This window comes from Scyliorhinus torazame, chromosome 6, assembly GCF_047496885.1.
Source record: "Scyliorhinus torazame isolate Kashiwa2021f chromosome 6, sScyTor2.1, whole genome shotgun sequence".
In the NCBI taxonomy this organism is placed as follows: domain Eukaryota; kingdom Metazoa; phylum Chordata; class Chondrichthyes; order Carcharhiniformes; family Scyliorhinidae; genus Scyliorhinus; species Scyliorhinus torazame.
In genome coordinates, this window is record NC_092712.1 from 106,693,806 (window position 1) to 106,715,962 (window position 22,157).

The 22,157-nt window shown below is 44.7% G+C and overlaps 1 protein-coding gene across 2 annotated transcripts in view; it reads left to right on the forward strand.

The window, feature by feature from the left end:
* The window catches only part of olah (oleoyl-ACP hydrolase), a 46,466-nt gene that overhangs the window by 20,687 nt on the left and 3,622 nt on the right, over nt 1–22,157 (forward strand). For both annotated transcript variants that reach the window (XM_072508654.1, XM_072508655.1), the window contains exons 3-6: nt 7,170–7,308; nt 14,102–14,201; nt 19,555–19,724; nt 21,600–21,682. In XM_072508654.1, coding sequence (XP_072364755.1) covers nt 7,170–7,308; nt 14,102–14,201; nt 19,555–19,724; nt 21,600–21,682 — 492 coding nt within the window. The remainder of the gene's footprint in view (nt 1–7,169; nt 7,309–14,101; nt 14,202–19,554; nt 19,725–21,599; nt 21,683–22,157) is intronic.

A 22,157-nucleotide genomic window follows, 5' to 3' on the forward strand; every position in this document is an offset into this window, starting at 1 on the left:
GTATTTGATCACCGTCATCTTGTGTGCTTACAATGGACTTTGTGTGTTAATGAGACCATTGTAATTTAAAATGTACTTTGTAACCCATGATAATATTTAAATCTGTGTGTAATTGTCAAGCTAAGTAGGAAGTAAAGAAGTATTGTATCATAATTTATTTTTTCATGTTTAATAGATGTTTTTCTTCTTGTTAAAACTAATTAGTAGCCCTGTAACTATGTTCCTCCTCATTTTATTTTTAAAAAGTAAAAGTTATGGTCTTTTGAGCCAGGGTTCCATTCCGGGATCTTCCTGTCCAGTTATAACATCAGCTGGGATCGTAGCACTTTAAATATCCCTTTGAAAACCTAGGTTCCTAAATATTAAAGCCTTTCATGTATCTGTTTTACCTCTATTTCAGGTTAACAAAATTTAAATTGCCAGACCTTGTTTCCTCATAAATCCCCTGAAAAATAAATGTTCTTTGACACCTTTGAGATTCTTTTGAAATGCAGCAGCTACAAGCCAATTTCAAAACTAATCCCAAATGCAAATTTCATATCTACTCTGTTTCCTTGTAAATTAAGACCTAACATGAAGTCTCTACCCCAGAGTGCAGTGGCCGCCGGAGCAATAAACCGATTTAAGGGGGAGGTAGATAGGCTTTTAATTAGCAGTGAGATGAAGGGTTATGGGGGGTGGACAAGACGTGGATATGAGAACGAGATTAGATCAGTCATGATCATATTGAATGGCGGAGCAGGCTCAGGGGGCTGAATTGCCTACTCCTGCTCCTGGTTCTTATGTTCTCATTACAAAATGCAAGAAGAGAGCACCTTTAGTCTTTCATTCCTTAGATTCCACAGACAATCTGAGTTTAAAATCTTGCCTTCAATTAATCCTGGACCCACACCGACACAACTTTATCCTTACCTACGCAGCATATATACAAAAACATAGAAATACAAAAATATACACACCATAACGTGAAGAAGAATCATATTTGACTCAAAACTTAACTGTGTTTCTCTCTCAACAAATGCTGCCACAACTGCTGAGTCTTTCCAGCATTTTCTATTTTTATCCCAGACCACTTGGGTTGGGAGACTAAGAAAGCATTACTGAAAGAGAGAACTGCTCTCTTATTCGCTCCAGTTAATGCTGCTTCTCCAAAGGAGTAACCTTTGAAGACTATTTTTCATGGGGACCAAAAAATTAACAATTTTTATATTGCAGCTAAGCGTGTACAAATGAGTGGAACGCTGACCTCATTTCTTCAGGTAGCACCACTGTCCTGTCACCTGCTTCCAAACCGGACTTTCAGTAAAGCAGCGGCAAATTCTACTCCAGGAAAGTCAGAATTCTGCCAGTAATTCAAGCGAGGTGAACCTGTCCACTTGTAAGAGGAAGAGTTTCAAATTTAAAGATATCCCCATGAATAATGAACCATAAAACAAGGGCGTGTTCAGTATCAGAATGGAAAGGCAGCTGATTCTGTGTATCTGCATACTTGTATCATGATACAAGGTAGAGATGTTTCTTTGACTACGTTGATTGACAACGAGGCCTGGTCTTTACTTTGCAGTATCAGGTGCTAAATTGGCAGGAACATTGGGAGAAAAGCCTTGTAAGGGGACTCAGCAGTTAGGAACAAAAGATCAGTAGACTAAAGTAAATAGGATAAAGAGAAATACACGATAAGCGCAAAGTTAACAGTATTAACTTGCTTAGCACACAGAAGTAGAATTAACAGATAGAGTTATAAATTACTCCCCGAATAGAGGCACCTGCAACAAGTACTAATAGTATTCTTAAAGCATTACAGAATATAGCATACAAATCTTTGTTAACAGTGAAATGTTCGCGAGGCATGGGATGTAGCCAGCTAAATTGGCCACATTCTTTATGAAGGCAGATTCACAAAGCAGCAACCTGTTTTCAGAAACATTCCTCCCTTATCAGCAGTCCCCAGACAGCCGTTATGAATACGGACAATGGTTCCAGTCAAGAACCAGGTTAAGATGGGGGGATTGTCTATGTAAAGAAACCAGGACAGTAGATAAGAGGGTCTGGAAAACATGAGAAGATCATGCACGAGTTTCCAACTGTCCATGAGCTGATCACGCAGTCCCATGCTAACTGAGAGTAAATTACATTGATCAATGTATGATTACCCCATGCCCAGCTGGGGTGGGTGATATACCATCAATTCACTGCGAGACTGTGAGAACGAGAACATAAGGCTTTATTATCCAGGAACTTGCCTGCCAGTGTCTGCTGTACAAATGTGTGCTGCCCACAGGTGGTCGGTCTATATTATGCCCTGGGGAGGGCGGAGCCCACCGGGGTTCCAGGACAGTACCTGGAAGTAGATCGTATTATCATTTCCTGGTCATAGGTCACAGTACTATACAGACAGTTCATATTCAGGTGAATACATTTACCACATTCACCCCCGTTAAAAAAATCAAGTCCAGCGGGGGTGACGTGGGGTCATCAAATATTCAGTTTGCCTGGAGGCCGGATCGTTCTTTTAGACCTTCTCAGCTCTGGCGGTGCGGCGGGTACGGTTGTTGCGGATGGTGACTCCGGGGGCATGTTGTCTGGAGCTTCAGTCCAGCGTGTCGGAGACGGTTGAGGGGTGGGGGTAGGCAGGGGGGTCGTGGGTGACGACAGTGCAGGTGCGGGGCAATACAGGAGACCCAGGTGGGCATAAGAGGTGCGGGGGTGGCGGTAGACTGTTGGGGGGGGAGGGGGGTTGGCAGGGGAACCAGCTGGTGCCAGGTCCCGTAGGGAGACCGTATCTTGCCGTCCATCCTGGTGCACGACGTAGGCGTACTGGGGGTTGGCGTGCAGCAGTTGGACCCTCTCGACCAGGGGGTCAGTCTTATGGCTCCTCGTATACCTCCGGAGAAGGACAGGTGCCGGAGTTGTCAGCCAGGATGGAAGCGAGACTCTGGAGATGGACCTCCTACGGAAGACAAACAAATGGTCGTGAGGGGCCTCGTTCGTGGCTGTGCAGAGGAGTGATCTAATGGAGTGGAGGGCGTCAGGGAGGACCTCATGCCAGCTAAGGGGATCGGGAGACTTCTAGACCGGAGGGCAAGAAGGACAGCCTTCCATGCCGTCGTGTTCTCCCACCTGCCCGTTTCCCTGCGGGTTATAGCTCGTAGTCCTGCTCGAGGCGATGCCTTTACTGGGCAGGTACTGACGCAGCTCATCGCTCATAAACGATGTGCCCCGGCCGTACGCAGGCAAACCGAACAGTGTGAAGTTGCTGTGCAGGGCCTTTATAACAGTGGCCGAGGTCATTGTCGGGGCAGGGGACAGTGAAGGGGAAGCGGGAGTACTCGTTAATGACGGTCAAGAAGTATATATTACGATTGGTGGAGGGGAGGGGCCCTTTGAAGTCAATACTGAGGTGCTCAAAGGGCCGGGAGGCCTTTACCAGGTGAGCCTTGTCTGGCCATAGAAGTGCGGTTTGCACTCTGTGCAGACTTGGCAGTCCCTGGTCATGGCCCTGACCTCCTCGGTGGAGTAGGGCAGGTTGCGGGCCTTAATAAAGTGGGTAAGCCGGGTGACCCCCAGGTGACAGGTCATTGTGGATAGCCCGAAGTCGGTCTTCTTGCACGCTGGCGCATGTGCCGCGGGACATGGCATCTGAGGGCTCGTTGAGCTCCCCAGGATGATACTTGATATCGTAATTGTAGGTGGAGAGTTCGATCCTCCACCTCAAGATTTTGTCATTTTTTATTTTGCCCCGTTGTGCGTTGTCAAGCATAAAGGCAACCGACCACTGGTCGGTGACGAGGGTGAACCTCCGACCGGCTTGGTAGTGCCTCCAGTGCCGCACAGCTTCCACTATGGCTTGTGCTTCCTTCTCGACCGAGGGGTGTCGGATTTCGGAAGCGTGGAGGGTTCTAGAGAAGAATGCTACTGGCCTGCCCGCCTGGTTGAGTGTGGCGGCCAGTGCGACGTCTGATGCATCGCTCTCTAGTGATATCGGCCTTGATGCGGCTGAAGGCCCAGCGGGCCTCAGCCGTCAGGGGAAATGTAGTATTTTAATAAGTGGGCGGGTTTTGTCTGCATAGTTGGGGACCCACTGGGCATAGTAGGAGAATAGCCTCAGGCATCGTTTGAGGGCCTTGAGGCTGTGGGGAGGGGGAAGTTCCGTGAGGGGGGCGCATGCAGTCGGGGTGGGGCTGTAGGACTCTGTTTTCCACGACATAGCTGAGGATGGCTAGCCGGGTTGTGCGGAAAACACACTTCTCCTTGTTATATGTGAGGTTGAGGGATTGGGCGATTTGGAGGAACCTCTGAAGGTTGGCGGCGTGGTCCTGCTGATCATGGCCGCAGATGGTAACATTGTCCAAGTACGGGTATGTAGCCCGCAGCCCGTACTGGTCCACCATTTGGTCCATCACTCTCTGGAAGACCGAGACTCCATTAGTGATGCCGAAAGGGACCCTGAGGAAGTGGAAGAGTCGGCCGGCTGCTTCAAAAGCAGTATGGTGCCGATCTTCCGGGCGGATCGGGAGCTGGTGGTAGGCAGACTTCAGATCCACCATGGAGTAAACCCGGTATTGTGCAATCTGGTTGACCATCTCCGCAATGTGGGGGAGGGGGTACGCATCCAGTTGCGTGAACCGGTTTATGGTTTGGCTGTAGTCCACCACCATCTAGTTCTTTTCCCCGGTCCTGACAACTACCACTTGTGCTTTCCAGGGGCTGTTGCTGGCCTCGATGACCCCCTCCCTCAAGAGTTGCTGGACCTCTGACTTGATAAAAATCATGTCTTGTGCGCTGTACCGCCTGCTCCTGGTGGCGACAGGCTTACAGTCGGGGGTGAGGTTCGCGAAGAGCGAGGGGAATGGGTGACCTTGAGGGTCGCAAGGCTACATACCGTGAGGGGGGGTTAAGGGTCCACCGAACTGTAGGGTCAGGCTTCGGTGACTGCATTGGAAGTCTAATCTAAGCAGTAGGGGGGCACAGAGGTGAGGGAGGACGTACAGTTTAAAATGGGCGTACTCCGAGCCCTGCATCGCGTAATTCGCTATACAGTACCCCCGGATCTGTACTGAATGGGATCCGAGGCAAGGGAGATTGTTTGGGATGCGGGGTAAATGTGAAGGGAGCAGTGCCTTACCGTGTCAGGGTGAACAAAGCTCTCCGTGCTCCCGGGGTCGAAAAGACAGGGGGTCTCGTGCCCGTTAACCCGGACAACCATCATAGAACTTTTCAGGTGCTTTGGCCGTGACTGGCCGAGGGTGACTGCGCCAAGCTGCGGGCAGCCTGCGTGGTCGGAGGTATCGGGGTCACAAAATGGCGGCCCCCACGAGTCGCACGTGTCGGGCTGAGTCGAAGATGGTGACCAAGATGGCCGCCCCCATCGGTCGCACGAGTCGGTCGGTGTTGAAGTCGGCGGCCAAGATGGCTGCCCACGAGTCGTACGAGGCTGATGACACGTCTGGAGGGAGCATTCCCGGCAGGCACGCAGCCACGTTGCAGGGTCTGTGGGCCTGAGTCCATGGATCGAGCCTGGTAAACTTTCGCCTTCTGGGTTTTAGGTCGGCCCAGACAGACTCTGGCGGAGTGTCCCTTTTTGCCACAGTCGCTGTGCGGGCTGATCAACGCTGCCGTGGGTGTTGATCCTGGCCGCCAAAGTAGCACAGTGGTTCCCCGGTCTGGACGGGCAGCCGCGCGGCACAGGCCTGTGACGTAGTCGGGTCTGGTGGAGGCCGCGTCGGTGGTGCCCACGTGGGGTTCGCTGGGTCTGCAGAGAACTGTGGCTCTGATAGGCCACCTCTAACGAGGCGGCTAGTTTTACCATGTCCTGCAGGTTGGGTCCCCGTTTTCCAGCAGCCGCTGCCTGACGTAGTTAGACCGGACCCCAGCCACGAAGGTGTCCCGGATCTGCAGCTTCATGTGCTCCTCGGCCTTCACATCCTGATAGTTGCAGTTCCTTGCAAGTAGGGTCAGGTTCTCTAGGCACTCAATCCAGCGATTTCCCCGGCGCGTTGACGGCGTGTAGTGAGGAGGTGCCACGCGAACACCTCATTGACGGGCTTCACGAAATGCGCCTTCAGTGTCGCGACCGCCACCTCGTACGTGGCAGCTTTCTCTTATCATTACAGAGATTTGATGGCTCACCTGTGCGTGGAGGAGGCGCAGCTTGAGGGTTTCGGAGTGAGGCGTTGCAGAGGAGTCAAAGTAGGCCTCAAAACAGCGAAGCCAGTGGGAGAAGATCTCCTTCGCTTCTGTTGCTCGTGTGTCGAGTTCGGGTTTATCTGGCTTTAGAGCGGCTTCCATGGTGATGTCACTGGATAATAAATTGATATACCATCAATTCACTGAGAACGAATGAACGTAAGGCTTTATTATCCAGGAAATTGCCTGCCAGTGTCTGCTGTACAAATGAGTGCCACCCACAGGTGGCTGGTCTATATATCGCCCCGGCCACCGGGGTTCCAGTACAGTACCTGGAAGTAGATCGTATTATCATTTCCTGGTCATAGGCCACAGTACTATACAGACAGTTCATATTCAGGTGAATACATTCACCCCCTGTTAAAAAAATCAAATCCAGCGGGGGTGACGTGGGGTCATCCACAGTGGGCTACTGGCGTTTGAAAATTGTATGATTACCGAACTACAAAAGATGTAAATGCAGAGTCAATCTGGAGCCTGCCCAGATTGCTCTTCCACGTACATTGGAAAATAAAGACCGTCTTTAACCAGGGTTGCTGTCTCCCCAAGTCTTTGTATTAGCTGAGCCGTAATTAAGAAGGAAAATACCGCCTGTGAAACACTGCTTAATACTCAGTCTCTGAAAACGCTCCTACAACAAACAACATTCCTGTGTGACCTTTATTTTCCTCGTCCACATCCATCTTGAAGGCACAGCAATCTTGCCACTGCCTTGCCATATTGTAAAAAATAATTTTTATATGTAAATAATGGGATAGATATGGGTTTGGAAACTTTATCTTATTTCTTTTTCTCATGCTGTCCCTGTCAACCCTCATACCTGGAGCCATAGAATATCTTATGATATTCATTTTGTGTAGCAGGGCAGTGTGGAATGTTTAAGCAGGTTTGATTCTGACAGCCTAGCTTTATAATACTAACTCATCCCACATTCTCGAATTTGAAGAGATGCTGACACCATTAATCATATCTTTCAATTTCAGTTTACTCTATACGTCTTCCTGGAAGAGAAATTCGTTCTAAGGAGCCGAATGCACAGAATCTTCAGCAACTTATTGAGGAAATTTCCAGCACCTTGCTCCCTAGCCTTAAAGAGAAGCCCTTTGCATTTTTTGGTCACAGGTATGGATGATAATGAACCAGGTCTGAATTTATCTTGAGCTACAAAGAACCACACCACTTTAGATCATTGTTTAATGTTGTAATATTGTTTCCATTAACAGCAGTTAAATTTTATAATCAATAACCATGCAAATGCCAGTTTTAAAGTGCTAGTGTCTGTCTATCTCAGCATCAACTTTCACCACAGTAATGATTATTCCAAGTGGAAAATTAGGATAGTTTAATATAAAAGTTATTACTTGTTTAACAAATGAACAAACATCAGCCTCAAATTGTTCCTTTTCTGGTTAAATCACCCTTGTATTGAGAAAAATAGACGGTAAATAGGTAGATCAATTTGTTTTTAGGTTTGGGTGGTGGACAGGGATGAATTAAAGAAAGAAGGGATGACCAGGGAGAAGAGATAGAGGAGGACAGGTTAGAGGGACAAGAGGAAGTAGAGGATGGGGGAAAGCAAATTTGAGTGAGGAAAATGGGAAGAGGAAGGGGAGACCTAAACAAGGAGGATACCGAAGAAGGGCGACAAGGTGGCACAACGACAGGGACCCTGGTTCAGCTCTGACCATTGGGTACTCTCTGTGTGGAGTTTGCACTTTCTCCCTTTGGATTCGTTTCACAGTCCAAAGGTGTGTAGGTTAGGTGGGGTTACGGTGATAGGGCGTGGGAGTGGGCATGAATAGGGTGTTCTCAGAGGTTTGGTGCAGACTCGATGGGCCAAATGGCCGCCTCCTATGCTGTAGGAATTCTATGGTTCTAAGGACAGAAGGCGGAGGGGTAGATTGAGTAATTAGTAGTGTTAGTCAAACAGCTTCCCTGCCCAATACAAGTTTGTTATCCAGTGTAGCAACTATTGGTTTAGCAGCTAACGTTGCCTTGGATTTAACTTTAAGAAACCGTTGCAGCATCAACCTATAGTCAGAACAGGCACTACAGCTAAATATCAACGTTCGTGTTGCCATAAGTGTTTCTAATGGGGTTGCAGGGGAGTGGGCCTAGATAGAGTGCTCTTTTGGAGGATCAGTGCAGACTCGATGGGCCGAATGGCCTCCTTCTGCATTGTAGGGATTCCAAGATTCTAAATCAATTTGTTGCTTGCTTCACCAGGGGCTGGTTTAGCACAGGGCTAAATAGCTGGCTTTTAAAGCAGACGATGGCAGGCCAGCAGCACGGTTCAATTCCCGTACCAGCCTCCCCGAACAGGCGCCGGAATGTGGCGACTAGGGGCTTTTCACAGTAACTTAATTTGAAGCCTACTTTTGACAAGCGATTTTCATTTCATTTTTCATTTCACTTGTATTACTTAGTAAAATCAAATGTTCTGTGATAATTCTGAAATAACAATGCAACAAGTAATGATATACAATTTTATTCACTTAATTGTTTTAATATGAGGCATTTGACTTATTAGGGAAATGTTCTGGTATTGACATAGGAACAGCAGGGTTTAAGCACACTGATTGTGTTTGGTGAATTTTGTTGGGTTCTTTTGCAAGATCAGTCTTGTTAAGCATGTCTACTGAGCTCTTGGTCTGAACGTTACAAGAGCAGGTATTATCTAGTATCCAGTTTACCAACCACTCCCTCGTCCCCTATTGTTAGTCCTATGTACATGGCACACATTTTAGTAATGTGATTATCTTGGAGATCGTTCTGGACCTGTAATGTAAAGGAAGCAGCTTATCTGTCCACTGAAGAACTACAACTGAAGATGAAGTGGGATTCCATATCCTGCATGAAAGCCAAAAGATTGTGTGTAGAGGCTGAGGTAAGCACAAATGCAGAGGTAACATCCTAGACTTAAAGTACACATTCAGTGTCAAGATTGCAGAACCCACTAATTCTCCATATTTCTCAGGAGAATTGTGAAATTATTTGCTCTGTTGAAAAGCTTGTCAATAAGATTCTTGATGCATACACACATGAACTGTGAATTGACTGATGTTACTGGTGTCCCCTGTGGTTGTTTGAAATGAGCTTGATATACAAAAGATCAGTATTGTGGTAACCTTGACCGATAGAAAGAAAAGTGAACAAAATGTTGCCATTGGAAATAGAGAATCTGTCAATTCCTTAATGTGGCCAAGCACTGCAAGCAGATGTTGCAGATAGCTCTAGGGTGTCCTGGAAAGATCCAATAATATGTAACCTACGTGATGGGAAGGGATATACTAATGTGATGTGCAGGTAATTTTGGAGCAGATGACGCAACTCTACGACAACCTGCCGCATCAAATGAAATTGGCAAAGCCATATCAACTCTGAAATGTCCAAGCGCACTTGAGACATCTATGGGCAAAACACTGCAGGAATATTTGAATTTGCACAAACTCCTTTTTCAGTCATGCAGTGTATTCAGAACTGTACAAAATAATACCCATCTTCTTTGTAAGATCAATTCCAAAGGAATCAGTAACCAACAATACTGAAGAAAATTATTTGCAAGTGACGAAACAGCAGCAAAACTAACCAATTCATAGTTAAAATGTAGCAATAGAAAAAATAACATAAGCACAAAAAAAACCTGAGAAGCGACCTTCTCCTTTTATAGAATCACAGAATTATTACAACACAGTCTGCACCGGTCTCCAAATGAGCAATTTGCTGAGTGCCATTCTCCAGCCTTCTCCGCATAACCTTGCACATTCTTCCTTTTCAGATAGCAGTCTGATTCCCTTTTGAATGCTTCAATTGAACCTGCCCCTTCCACACTGAGCAGTATATTCCAGAACTTAATTACTTGCTGAAAAGGTTTACTTTGATAAAAGCAAATTACTGTGGATGCTGGAATCTGAAATGAAAGAGAAAATGCTGGAAAATCTCAGCAGGTCTGGCAGCATCTGTGGGGAGAGAAGAGAGCTAACGTTTCGAGTCCAATGACTCTTTGTCAAAGCTGAACTGTGAATTCTTTGGTTTTCTTTGATGTCACTTTTGCTTCTTCTCACTTTGGCATTAAGTCCGTGCCCTCTCATTCTCAATCCTTTTATGAGCGGTAACAGTTTCTCCCTCGCCCTCTGACCAGACCCCTCATGATTTTGAATACCTCTATCATATCTCCTCTCAGCCTTCTTTTTACCAAGGAAAAAAAGTCCTAACTTCTCTAAGCTACTTTCATAACTGAAGTTCCTCATTCCTGGAACCATTCATGCAAATCCCTTCTGCACTCTCTCCAGTGCCTTCACATCTTTCCAAAAGTGTGATTCCCAGAACTGTACACCATACTCTAGCAGAGGCCGAACTAGCGTCTTATGCAAGTTCAACATAACCTCTTTGCTCTTGTATTCCATGACACTGTTAATAAAGCCCAAGATACTGTGTGTTTTATTAATCAACCTCTTTTTAAAAAACTTTTTTTAAATTTAGAGTACCCAATTCATTTTTTCCAATTAAGGGGCAATTTAGTGTGGCCAATCCACCTAACCTGCATATCGTTTGGGTTGTGGGGGCGAAACCCACGCAAACACGGGGAGAATATGCAAACTTCACACGGACAGTGGCCCAGAGCCATGATCGAACCTGGGACCTCGGCGCCGTGAGGCAGCAGCACTAACCACTGAGCCACCGTGCTGCTCTATTAGTTGACCTCTTAACCTGTTCTGCCACCTTCAATGCACATGTACCCCCAGGTTTCTCTGTTCCCGAATTTCTTTATAAAATAAAGGGTACAACTCTAATGTCACCCCATTTTCTTTGTACCTCTATGAATCCCTTCACAATTCTCCGCATGAAACTTCATCTGCCACCTGTCCTCTCATTCTCCCAACTTATTTAGGTCTGTTTGAAGTTCTACACTGTCCTCCACACAGTTCACCATGCTTCTAGGTTTTATATCGTCAGGAACGATTGACGACTCTGGGTCTGTACTCGTTGGAGTTTGGAAGGATAAGGAGGGATCTTATTGAAACTTACAGGATACTGCGAGGCCTGGATAGAGTGGACGCGGAGAGGATGTTTCCACTTGTAGGAAAAACTAGAACCAGAGGACACCATCTCAGACTAAAGGGACGATCCTTTAAAACAGATGAGGAGGAATTTTTTCAGCCAGAGGATGGTGAATCTGTGGAACTCTTTGCCGCAAAAGGCTGTGGAGGCCAATTCACTGAATGTCTTTAAGACAGAGATAGCTAGGTTCTTGATTAATAAGGGTATCAGGGGTTATGGAGAGAAGGCAGGAGAATGGGGATTGTTAAGAGGTGAAAATATTCACACGTAGGCCTTTTTGAGTGAGTAAAGAAGCAGTTTATTATATCAGATCTGGGAGAAATATTGGAAGCTCTGCAGCCTCGCAAGCCTCTTTCTCACTTGAGCTAAGGTTAGCATTGGGTTAATATACAGATTCAAGGGGTGGAATTAGTTGTATTCTCATTTACATACAATAAATCAACTATATTCGCGTCACAATTCATTACATGCACTCAATCAATTTTCTTAGCATCCTAGTTATCACATATATGGTTAAAGTGGGTGTTGTCTTACCCGCCCCTAACATCATGCAAAAGTCACTCAAGACTAACATAAAGATATGTCAAGTCTCCAGCTGGGGACTTTGAGCTATTAAGGATACATTGCATTCCTTGTTGTGTGAAGCTGTTATCAGCAGCTGTTAAAATACTCCCTATACATACCCACGCTTGATTCTCATGAGATAGTTTACACAGTTTGTAACTTATTGTTCAGGAATGTGGCTAGTTCAGCCATTTTGTGTCTTTAGTATTGCTAACTTAGCTAACAGCCATTTTGTGTCCTTTCTGATATTAGTAAGCATTGTGTATACACTATCTATTGCTACAAATTGCCTCTTCTAAACAGGCATCTAAGCCAATGAGTACCTTTTGTCTCAGCAGAACTATTCAAAAGTAATATAGGAGCAAAAATGTAGTTACAGAGCCAACTATAATTTATATTACAGTCCAGTATCAGAAAATGTCCCCCAACAGGGATGAGAAAATATCAGCCATGATTGAATGGCGAAGCAGACTCGATGGGCCGAGTGTCCTAATTCTGCACCTATGTCTTATGGTCTTATAAGATTTGAAATTATGCCCTGTACACCAAGATCTGTGTCATTAATATTTAACAGGCAAAGAAAGGGTTTCAACATGCCAGGCCCTCTCGGGAACTCCACTATAAACCTTCACCCAGGCTGAAAAACCTCAACCATTGGGTAGCACAGTTGCTTCATAACTCCAGGGTCCCAGGTGCGATTCCCGCCTTGGGTCACTGTCTGTGCGGAGTCTGCACGTTCTCCCAGTGTCTGCGTGGGTTTCCTCCGGGTGCTCCAGTTTCCTCTCACAGTCCAAAGATGTGTAGGCTCGGTGGATTGTCCATGCTAAATTGTCCTTAGTGTCAAAAAGGTTGGATGTGATTACAGGGTTACGGGGATAGGGTGGAAGTGGGGGCTTAGATGGGGTGATCTTTCCATGGGCCGGTGCAAACTTGATGGGCCGAATGGTCTCCGTCTGCACTCTAAATTCTATGATCCCTCTGTTTTCTGTCACTGAGCAGATTTTTTATCCATGTTGCTACTGACCTATTTTTTAGCTATGGCTTTGCTCACAGGTCTGTTATGTGGCACTGCATCAAATGCCTTTTGGAAATCCAAGCACTCCATATCACCAGCATTACCCTTATTATTCCTCTCTGTTGCCTCTCCAAATAAAACTTAAAGTTATTAAATATGATTTTTCCTTAAAACGGAAATCCATGCTGGCTTTCCTGAATTAACTTCCATTTGTCCAAGTGACTTAATTGTTGTCCTGAATTATTGTTTCTGCAAGTTTCTCCGCCACCAAGTTAAATTGACTGACCTGTAGCTATCTATAGACATTTTTTTAGAAAAAGGGTGCAACATTTGCAGTATTCCCATCCCCGGCACCATTCTTTAGAATAAGAAATACTTAAAAATTATGGCTAGTGCTTTAGCAGTTTCCACCCTCATTTCATTCCGTATCCTTAGATGCATCTCATCTGGTCCTGGCTTTAAGTGCAGGCAACCTATTCAATGCCATCTCTACTTCCTCCTCTTCCATCATGGCCTGGGTAGCATCATCTTCCTTAATAAAGACAGGTGCAAATTATTTATTTAATACCTCAGCTATAGCCTCTGGCTCCAATCATAAATTCCCTTTTTGATCCCTAAACAACCGTATTCCTCCTTTTACCATCCTGTTACTATTTATATGCCTCCTGGGAATCCCTTTTATGTTAGTCGCCAGTCTCTTTTCATAATCTCCCTTTGTTTCTCTTATTTGCTTTTTCATCTCCCCTCCGAACATTCTCTATTCAGCATAAGAGGCCTACCTGAGCAGGCCAGCTCCTGTAACCCGCCTGCAACTAGATTTTACATACAGGGGTATGTGTGTTGGCCAAAGTCTGGCCCTGGCATACAAAATTTAACGAGGGAATTTAAATTTTGAAATAAGTTATCCCATTGAAATATTAGGTATCCTGGAAGCCACTCGCATGAAAGTTCAATACCTAATATTCTGACCTACGTCAACTGCCTTTGAGGTTCTCTCTTGTTTGTGGGCTTTTGCAGAATCACAGTCTATCTTATTTTGCCTTCTGCTTGACCGCCTGATGCAAATTTCTAACAGTTACCCCAGCAGTAGGCAGAATGTACATGTGGAGTGTGCAGAAACAACAATAGTGCTAAACAACTCATCTGAGTAAATACACGTGTTTCATTCATAATGGATAATAACAACACTGATACTGATTTCACAAGAAATAAGTGTAGGATCGTTGATGCATGATCTAGGCTAAAAACGGCTTAACCATTTGTTTTCCTCGACAGTCTTGGGGCATACCTCAGCTTTGCTACAGCAGAATATCTAAAACGAAATCATAGATTGGAACCTGTGCACCTTTTTGTGTCTGGTGCTTCAGCACCACATGTAAGTAAAATATATTACATTTCTTAGTTATTTGTTATTAAAACATTCATGCTAGAAAACGTGCTATGAAGTATGCTGCTTCTGTCTTCATTTTTAGACCCAAGGAGGTTGGGAGGCCAAGGGCAAAAGAGGTCTCGTACTTCTCCCATGTGTAAAGGGTGTACTCTGGGAATAATTATTTTTGGGGTGGGCATGGCGCTGCTGCCAGGGGTTGTCGACTCCGGGTACCCGGTGATCATGGTTTCAGACAACACGTCGCACTGGGTGGATTTGCACCGGTGGGGGCCCAGTACCCACAGTGGATGTTGGAAAAAGGGTTGTTAGCAGATGAGGAGGTGTGTGAGCGGGTGAGGGCCACCATTCGCGGATATGTGGAACCAAATGATACAGGCGTGGTCTCGACCACCACGCAATGGGAGGCGCTCAAGGCAGTGGTTTTGGGAGGGAGTTCATATTGATCCGGGGGGTTTAGAGGGAATGCGGCAGTTCCTGGATGGGATGAAGTTCTCCAAGGTGGAGGAGGAACAGGTAGAGTGGCTGGGGCCACCCATTAGACTGGTGAAGGTGATGGAGAGCATGGGGAGGGATGCAGGCAGGCAAGGCCCCGGGCCCGGATGGGTTCCCTTCGAATTTTATAAGACGTTTGGGGGGGTACCTGGGGCCTCTGTTGGTAAGGGCATAAAATGAGGCTAGGGAAAGGGGGAACTCCCCCCTACATTATCGCAGGTATCCATATCCCTAATACTGAAGAAGGATAAAGATCCGGAGCAGCGTGGGTCCTACCGCCCGAGATCGCTATTAAATGTGGATGCTACGCTGCTGGCAAAGATACAGGCCCCATGCATCAAGGACTGTGTGCCGGGGCTGATGGGGGAAAATGAGGCAGGGTTTGTAAAGGGGAGGCAATTGTCTGCGAATGTTAGGAGATTACTAAACGTGATAATGATGCTCCCAGGCGGACGAGACGTAGAAGTGGCAATGGACGCAGAGACGGCTTTTGATCGGATGGAGTGGGAGCATCTGTGGGAAGTGTTGGGACGGTTTGGGTTCAGGCAGGGGTTTGTGGACTGGGTCCGATTGTTGTATAGGGTGCCGGTAGTGAGCGTACAGACTAATGGGTGAGCCCGGGGTATTTCGGGTTACACGTGGGAGAAGGCAGGGGTGCCCCCTCTCCCCATTGCTTTTTGCCTTGGCAATAGAGCCATTGGCAATGGTGCTTAGATCGTTGAGGATATGGAGAGGAATTGTGCGGTGTGTGTGTGTGTGTGTGTGTGTGGGGGGGGGGGAGGTTTGAACACAGGATTTTGTTGTACACAGACGATGTGTTGCTGTACATTTCAGACCCACTGGGAGGTATTGGGGGAATCATGAGAATTCTGGAGTTTGGCCGGTTTTCCGGATGTAACCTAAGCATGGGGAAGAAACAGGGGGCAGGAGAGGAGGTTGGGAGAGCTGCCATTCAAGGTGGTGGGGGCGAGCTTCAGATACATGGGCATCCAGGTGGTGCGGGGATGGGAGCAGCTACATAATAAATATCTATTCTTAGGTTCCCATTAATGCTAGCTCAACCGCAAATATCTGGAAATGTCCAACAATACTAGAATACACTCTTAAAGATAATGATTCTGCATTGCAACCTGCTGGAGTTACGTAATTTCTTCTGACAAATGTGTCTCAGCCAAAGAAGTTTGGAAATAGAAAATAACCTTGGCTCTGAGGCAAAATAGATATCTAGTCGATCAGACAGAGTGATAAGGCTGTATTTTACAGATATTTTCACTTGTATGCTTGAACAACCAAAGCACAATAGTCATTTTCACGTGTTTTCAATCGTTCATCAAATAAAATCTTTCCCGAGTTCACTGCATAAAATCAAGATCTCTCACTAACCACTTTAATCTGCCACATAACAAAAAACTCTTGGCAGCTAGTGATCCCAAATCCTATTCACACTAATTGCTTGTGGGAAAAACTGTATTCTCTGATGCTTTCACAGAGTGGCAGTTTAGTTGTGTGTCATCTTCTTCCTTTAATAAGGCTGTAATATGTCTTTAGTTTTATCTCTGCTAACTTTAGTTATTTTATTAAATAGAGGCATACAGAGTGCCTCAGTCTTGTGGTGTGGGATTTGGAGCTTGAACAACAGCTGGCCTCACTGTGGTGTATTTGCAGAGCTGAGACCACCTGACTTCCAGGTGTGCAGGCAGAACAGGTGACTGCCAGGTAATCAAAGTGGACGAGGCACATATTGCAGGAGTCCCCCGACTGCATTTTGTTGTCCAACCAGTATTCAGTTGTGAATACTGGTGAGAGTCATGGTTCATCTGGAGAGTTCAGATAAGGCAAAGTACACAGGACCATGAATTTCTCAGTGAATGAAAGAACATAAGAATTAGTAGCAGGAATAGGCAATTCAGCTCCCCAAGCCCACTCCACTATTCAATAAGATCATGGCTAATCTCATCTCGGCCTCAACTTCACTTTCCCGCCCATTCTCCATAGCCTTTCAACCCATTACTAATTAAAAATCTGTTTATTTCCTCAAATTTACTCAAAGTCCTAACATCCACTGCACTCTGGAATAGTGAATTCCACAGATTCACGACCCTTTGAGAGAAGTAATTTCTCCTAATCTCCGTTTTAAATCTGCTACCCCTTATCCTAAAACTATGACCTCTTGTTCTTGATTGCCCCACAAGAGGAAGCATTGGCCCTACATTTATTGTGTCAATACAGTTTATCAACTTGTATACCTCAATTAGTTCTCCTCACATTCTTCTAAAGTCTAGAAAGTAAAGGCCTAAACTGCTCAATCTCTCTTCATCAGACAAATCCCTCATCTCTGAAATCAATCCAGTGAACCTTCACTGAACTGTCTCTAATGCAACTACATCCCTCCTCAAATAAGGGGGCCAAAACTGTACACCGTATTCCAGGTGCGGTCTCACCAATGCTTTGTACAATTGGAACAACACTTCCCTACTTTTATACTCTATTTCATTAGCTCTGAAAGAAAAAATTCCATATGCCTTATTACTTGCCATACCTGGCACTGCTGAGCACAAGAGTTGCCATCCTCCGACCAGCTGCTAGGTGGGACTTCTGCCCGGGGTCTGGATTCCATGGCCTTGCCACTGCCTGATTGGGGTGTTGCTCAGCGGGCCTTCCCGAAAAGAGGCATGGCAGGTCTCTTGCCAGCTCTCCAGTTGGCAGGCAAGATCCCCAATGCCACATCAAGATGCTGCTCTATATCTGGGATGTTAGTACTGAAATTGTATGTACTTTGAATATTTATTGTGTTTACTTAATGTGCACTGTACTGGGACCAAGGTGAATCACTGTTTTAAAATGAGGAATCACACTTCTAGACAGAGATGAGAATTATTTTCTCTCAGAGGGTTGCATGACTTTGGAACTCTCTGCTTCAGAAGGCAGTGGAAGCGGGGCCACTAAATATTTTTTAAGGCAGAAGTCGATCGATTCTTGTTAGGTAAGATAGGTTATAGGGGGTAGGTGGGATTTTGGAACTTGAAACCCAAACGGATCAGCCATGATCTTATTGAATGGCAGCGCAGGAACAAGGGACAGAATGGCCTACTTCCCCTATTTCATATGTCTGTACATACCAGTGGATTCCATATCATATATCCTTTCACCCATCACCTTTGGAACCCAGTTTGATTGGATGAAAATCTGTTTATTTTCTTGCTGGCAGTTGCAAAAGACCTAAATTGAGCACATTTCTGCAGTCTCATCTATGTTCTTTGTGCCAACACAAAACTTAAGTGACCATAATTTTACACTTCATTAGTACTTGGTTAAGGAAGGCTGGTGTGAGAAATTAAAAAGAGTTAATTGGTGTAATATGAAGTTGAGATTAATGTGCCTTATTGGAGCAGAGTAAAGAGCTGCATGTAACTTGGGCTGTAACTACTGGAAGCGATTACAGCTGACATACTGGCACTGGTATTCCACACCTTAAATCATAGTATCTCAGAATTGTTACAGTGCAGATTGAAGTCATTTGGTCCATCATGTCTGCACCAGCTCTGAGTGAGCATTTCACCTAGTGCCATTCTTCTGCCTTCTCCCCGTAACCCTGCAGATTGTTCCTTTTCAAATAATCATCTCATTTCCCCTCAGCCAGAGCATTCCAGACCCGAACCACTCGCTGTGTGAGGAGGGTTTTTTTTTTCCATCTTGCTTTTGCTTTTTTAGGCAATTACTTTGCATTTGTGCTGTCTTGGTCTTGATCCTTTCATGGGTGGAAACTGTTTCTCCCTATCTGCTCTGTCCACATCCTCATAATTTTGAATACCTCTATTAAATCTCCTCTCAGTCTTATTCCAAGGAAGAGTCCTAACTTCTCCAATCTTACTTCATAACTGAAGTTCCTCTTTCCTGGGGCAATTCTCATGAATCTTTTCTGCATTTTCTTCAATGCCTTCATGTCCTTTCTAAAATATGGCACCCAGTACTATGCACAACACTCCAAATGAGGTCTAACTACTATCTTATACAAGTTCATCATAACCTCCTTTATCCTTATATTCAATGCCACTATTAGTAAAGCCTAGGTTACTGTAAGCATTAATAATAATCTTTATTAGTGTCACAAGTAGGCTTACATTAACACTGGAATGAAGTTACTGTGAAAATCCCTTAGTCACCACACTCCGGCGCCTGTTTCGGTACACTGAGGGAGAATTCAAAATGTCCAATTCACCTAACAAGCACGTCTTTTGGGACTTGTGGGAGGAAACTGGAGCACCCGGAGGAAACCCACACGGACACAGGGAGAACATGCAGATTCCGCATAGACAGTGACCCAAACCTGGGTCCCTGGTGCTGTGAAGCAACAGTTCTAACCACAGTGCTACCGTGCCGCACATATTGACTGCTCTTTGAACCGTCTTGTCACCTTCAATTATTTATGCACATATACACCCATGTCCCTCTACTCCTGCACCCCATTTAGAGTTGAACCTTTTATTTTATACTGCCTCTCCATGTTCTGCCTATCCAAATATATCACCTTACATTTTTCTGCATAAACTTTATCTGCCACCTCATTGCTCATTCCACCAACTTGTCTATGTCCATTTGAAGTTCTACATTTTCCTCCTTGTAGTGTAAAATACTTCCAAGTTGTGTATTCATTATAAATTTTTCCCTGTACACCATGGTCTGGATATATCAGGAAAACCAACTCCACTACAAATATTACCATGAGAAAATGCAAAGTACAGAAATTAATTTGGACTGTTTCTACCTGTCTCTACTTGTCTTTTGTAGTAAAGTGTAATTGATTAAATGAGACTGAATAATGATTTCACCTTTTCCCACAATGTAGTCTCCAGCTCGTTACCCCATTCAGAAGAGGGCTGACCTCCCAGATGATAAATTCTTGGAATGGATGGCATCCATTGGTGGTACTCCATCTGAAATTCTTGCCAATAAAGACATTCTGCAACTATTTGTCCCAGTTTTAAAAGCAGATCTTAGACTTGTGGAATTAATTAGGTGAATTCACTTTATAATATATATAGTAAGATTAGGATTATAAAATAGGTGTACAATGTGTAAATGATTTATTTTCTGCATTTTCCATTTGATTTGTTTTTCACATTCAAATTGAAGTGCGTCGGGACCTTTTTGGGGTTATCACTTTGCCGAAACATTGTAACTATATGGTTCATATATGAAAGCATCCAGCTGGATAAAACTTCTTGCCTTCAGCTGTCATTTTACAGTAGGTAAACTGCACAGTCATTACAGCAACATTCTTTCAGAGAAGGTAAATGAGACCCTTTTATTAAAAATATTTATATGATAACAAACTTCAGTTTTAGAGTAAACGAAAATAACATCATAAAATCCACGGAGCAATTCCAGCACTTAAGCTGATTATCACCCCACCCAGGCTCAATCCCAGCCCAGAAACATAGCAAGTCAGACTCTTTTTGAAGAGGGCTGCCTAAAGCTAGGCAGTGTAAGTACGCTCCTGTTCGGGGTCCCAACACCATCCCTGTTTATTTTCTTCATTCCTACAAGGGTTGGTGATTCACTGGGAAGGCCAGTATTTATTACCCTTGACTGAGTGGCTTGCTAGGCCAACGCAGAAGTCAGTTAAGAGTTAACTACATTGCTGTGAGTCTGGATATGCATGTAAGCCAGACCAGGTAATGATGGTAGATTTCCTTCCATAATAAACATTAGTGAAGCCAGATGGGCTTTCAATTCCAGATTTATTAATTAAATTCAAATTCCATCAGCTGCAGTGGTGGGATTTGAACCCATGTTTCCTGAGCATTAGCCTGTGTCTCTGGATTACTAGTGCATTCCCATTACACCACAAACTTTCCCCCAAAAGCTTGATATTCCTGTTTCCACTGTAGGCTTGCTGGTCACTTAACCTTGGCAGGACTCCGAGCAGTCAGGAATGCAAAAATTCTCATGTGCCAATGTTAATGAAGTTTTAAATCCTGTCATTGATCCTCAGAATGATTGAATCAGTTATAAAGTAGCCTTGATATATAGCATGTACATTTTGTTGTGAAATAACAAAGGGCACATAAATGTGCAGGATAGGTAAAGCTATTTTGGAGCATCCATGAACCCCACAACATGGGGCTGGTTTAGCACAGGGCTAAAGATCTGGTTTTAAAAGCAGACCATGGCAGGCCAGCAGCACAGTTCAATCCCCGTACCAGCCTCCCTGAACAGGCGCCGGAATGTGGCGACTAGGGGCTTTTCACAGTTACTTCATTGAAGCCTACTTGTGACAATAAGCGATTTTCATTTCATACTATATCCCTCGAGTAATTTTCTTACCAAATGCCTGCTCGATTACCGATACCAGCTTGAATCACCTTTGTGAGATGAAGTATATAAAATAAATAAATACATTTATATAGGGCTGGATTCTTCCGCCTGGCGCAATATTGTCACTGGTGGGATGTGGACCATGTAAAGGTCCATTGACCTCGGGCAGAAATTTCTGGTCGCGGGGCAGGTGCAGCCGGAAAATCCCGCCCATAGTGTCTTTCATGACTACTGGACTGACACCAAGCTTCCCTTGTGCAGTTTCTCAAAACAGCTTAGCAGCCAATCATCTCTCTGCTGCTATGTCTCTAAAATTTCATGTGTAAGGTGGAACTGAAGAGAGGACTGAATTAAAAAATTTGATTTTGTTCCTATTTTTAAAAGAATGAAGCGTTGACGCTGCTGATGTGTTTTTCCAATGTGGGATGACAATTTTTTGTCTAAGTACGCTCCTGTGAAGCACCTTGGAATACTTTACAATGTAAAAAGCACTATAAAAATGCAGGTTGTTCTTGTTTAATGTGAAGTTAATAACTTTTGAATGATTTTGAATTGAGTTTGCTTCTTCTGCAGATATGAGAAACCTCCGAACAAGCTCTTCTCTTGTTCTATCAGCAGCTTTGATGGAAAACAGGATGTACCACATGACCTTGAAGGTGAGATTAATTTCAACAATGTTCCAGTATATAACTTAAACTAGCTATCTCACAAAATATATTTTGCTTTGATCATGCGTGCGTCAAATTTTCTGACCTATATCTCGGTATAAATTACTAACTCTGATTACTTCGAAATAAAGGCATAATATATACTGGTAGTATATCAGGTGAGGCTGAGATGCTGCCAAACCTAAAGGCAACTGGCCAAAGGGCCTGGCTGAAAGGTGGGAGGGAACAGCAATGACTTTAGTGCTCAGGACTTATACTCCAGAGCTAGCCACACCAGCTAACATCTACCTGACAAAAGGCAAAATTACCCTGATACATCCTGTCCATAAAAAAAGATAAATCCCACTCAATTTCCGCCCCATCAGTCCACTCTGAATCATCAGCAAAGTGATGGAAGGTATTTTTAAAAATATTTTTGTTCAGTTTTTAACATTTTATACATAAAAAACAATGCAAAACAACA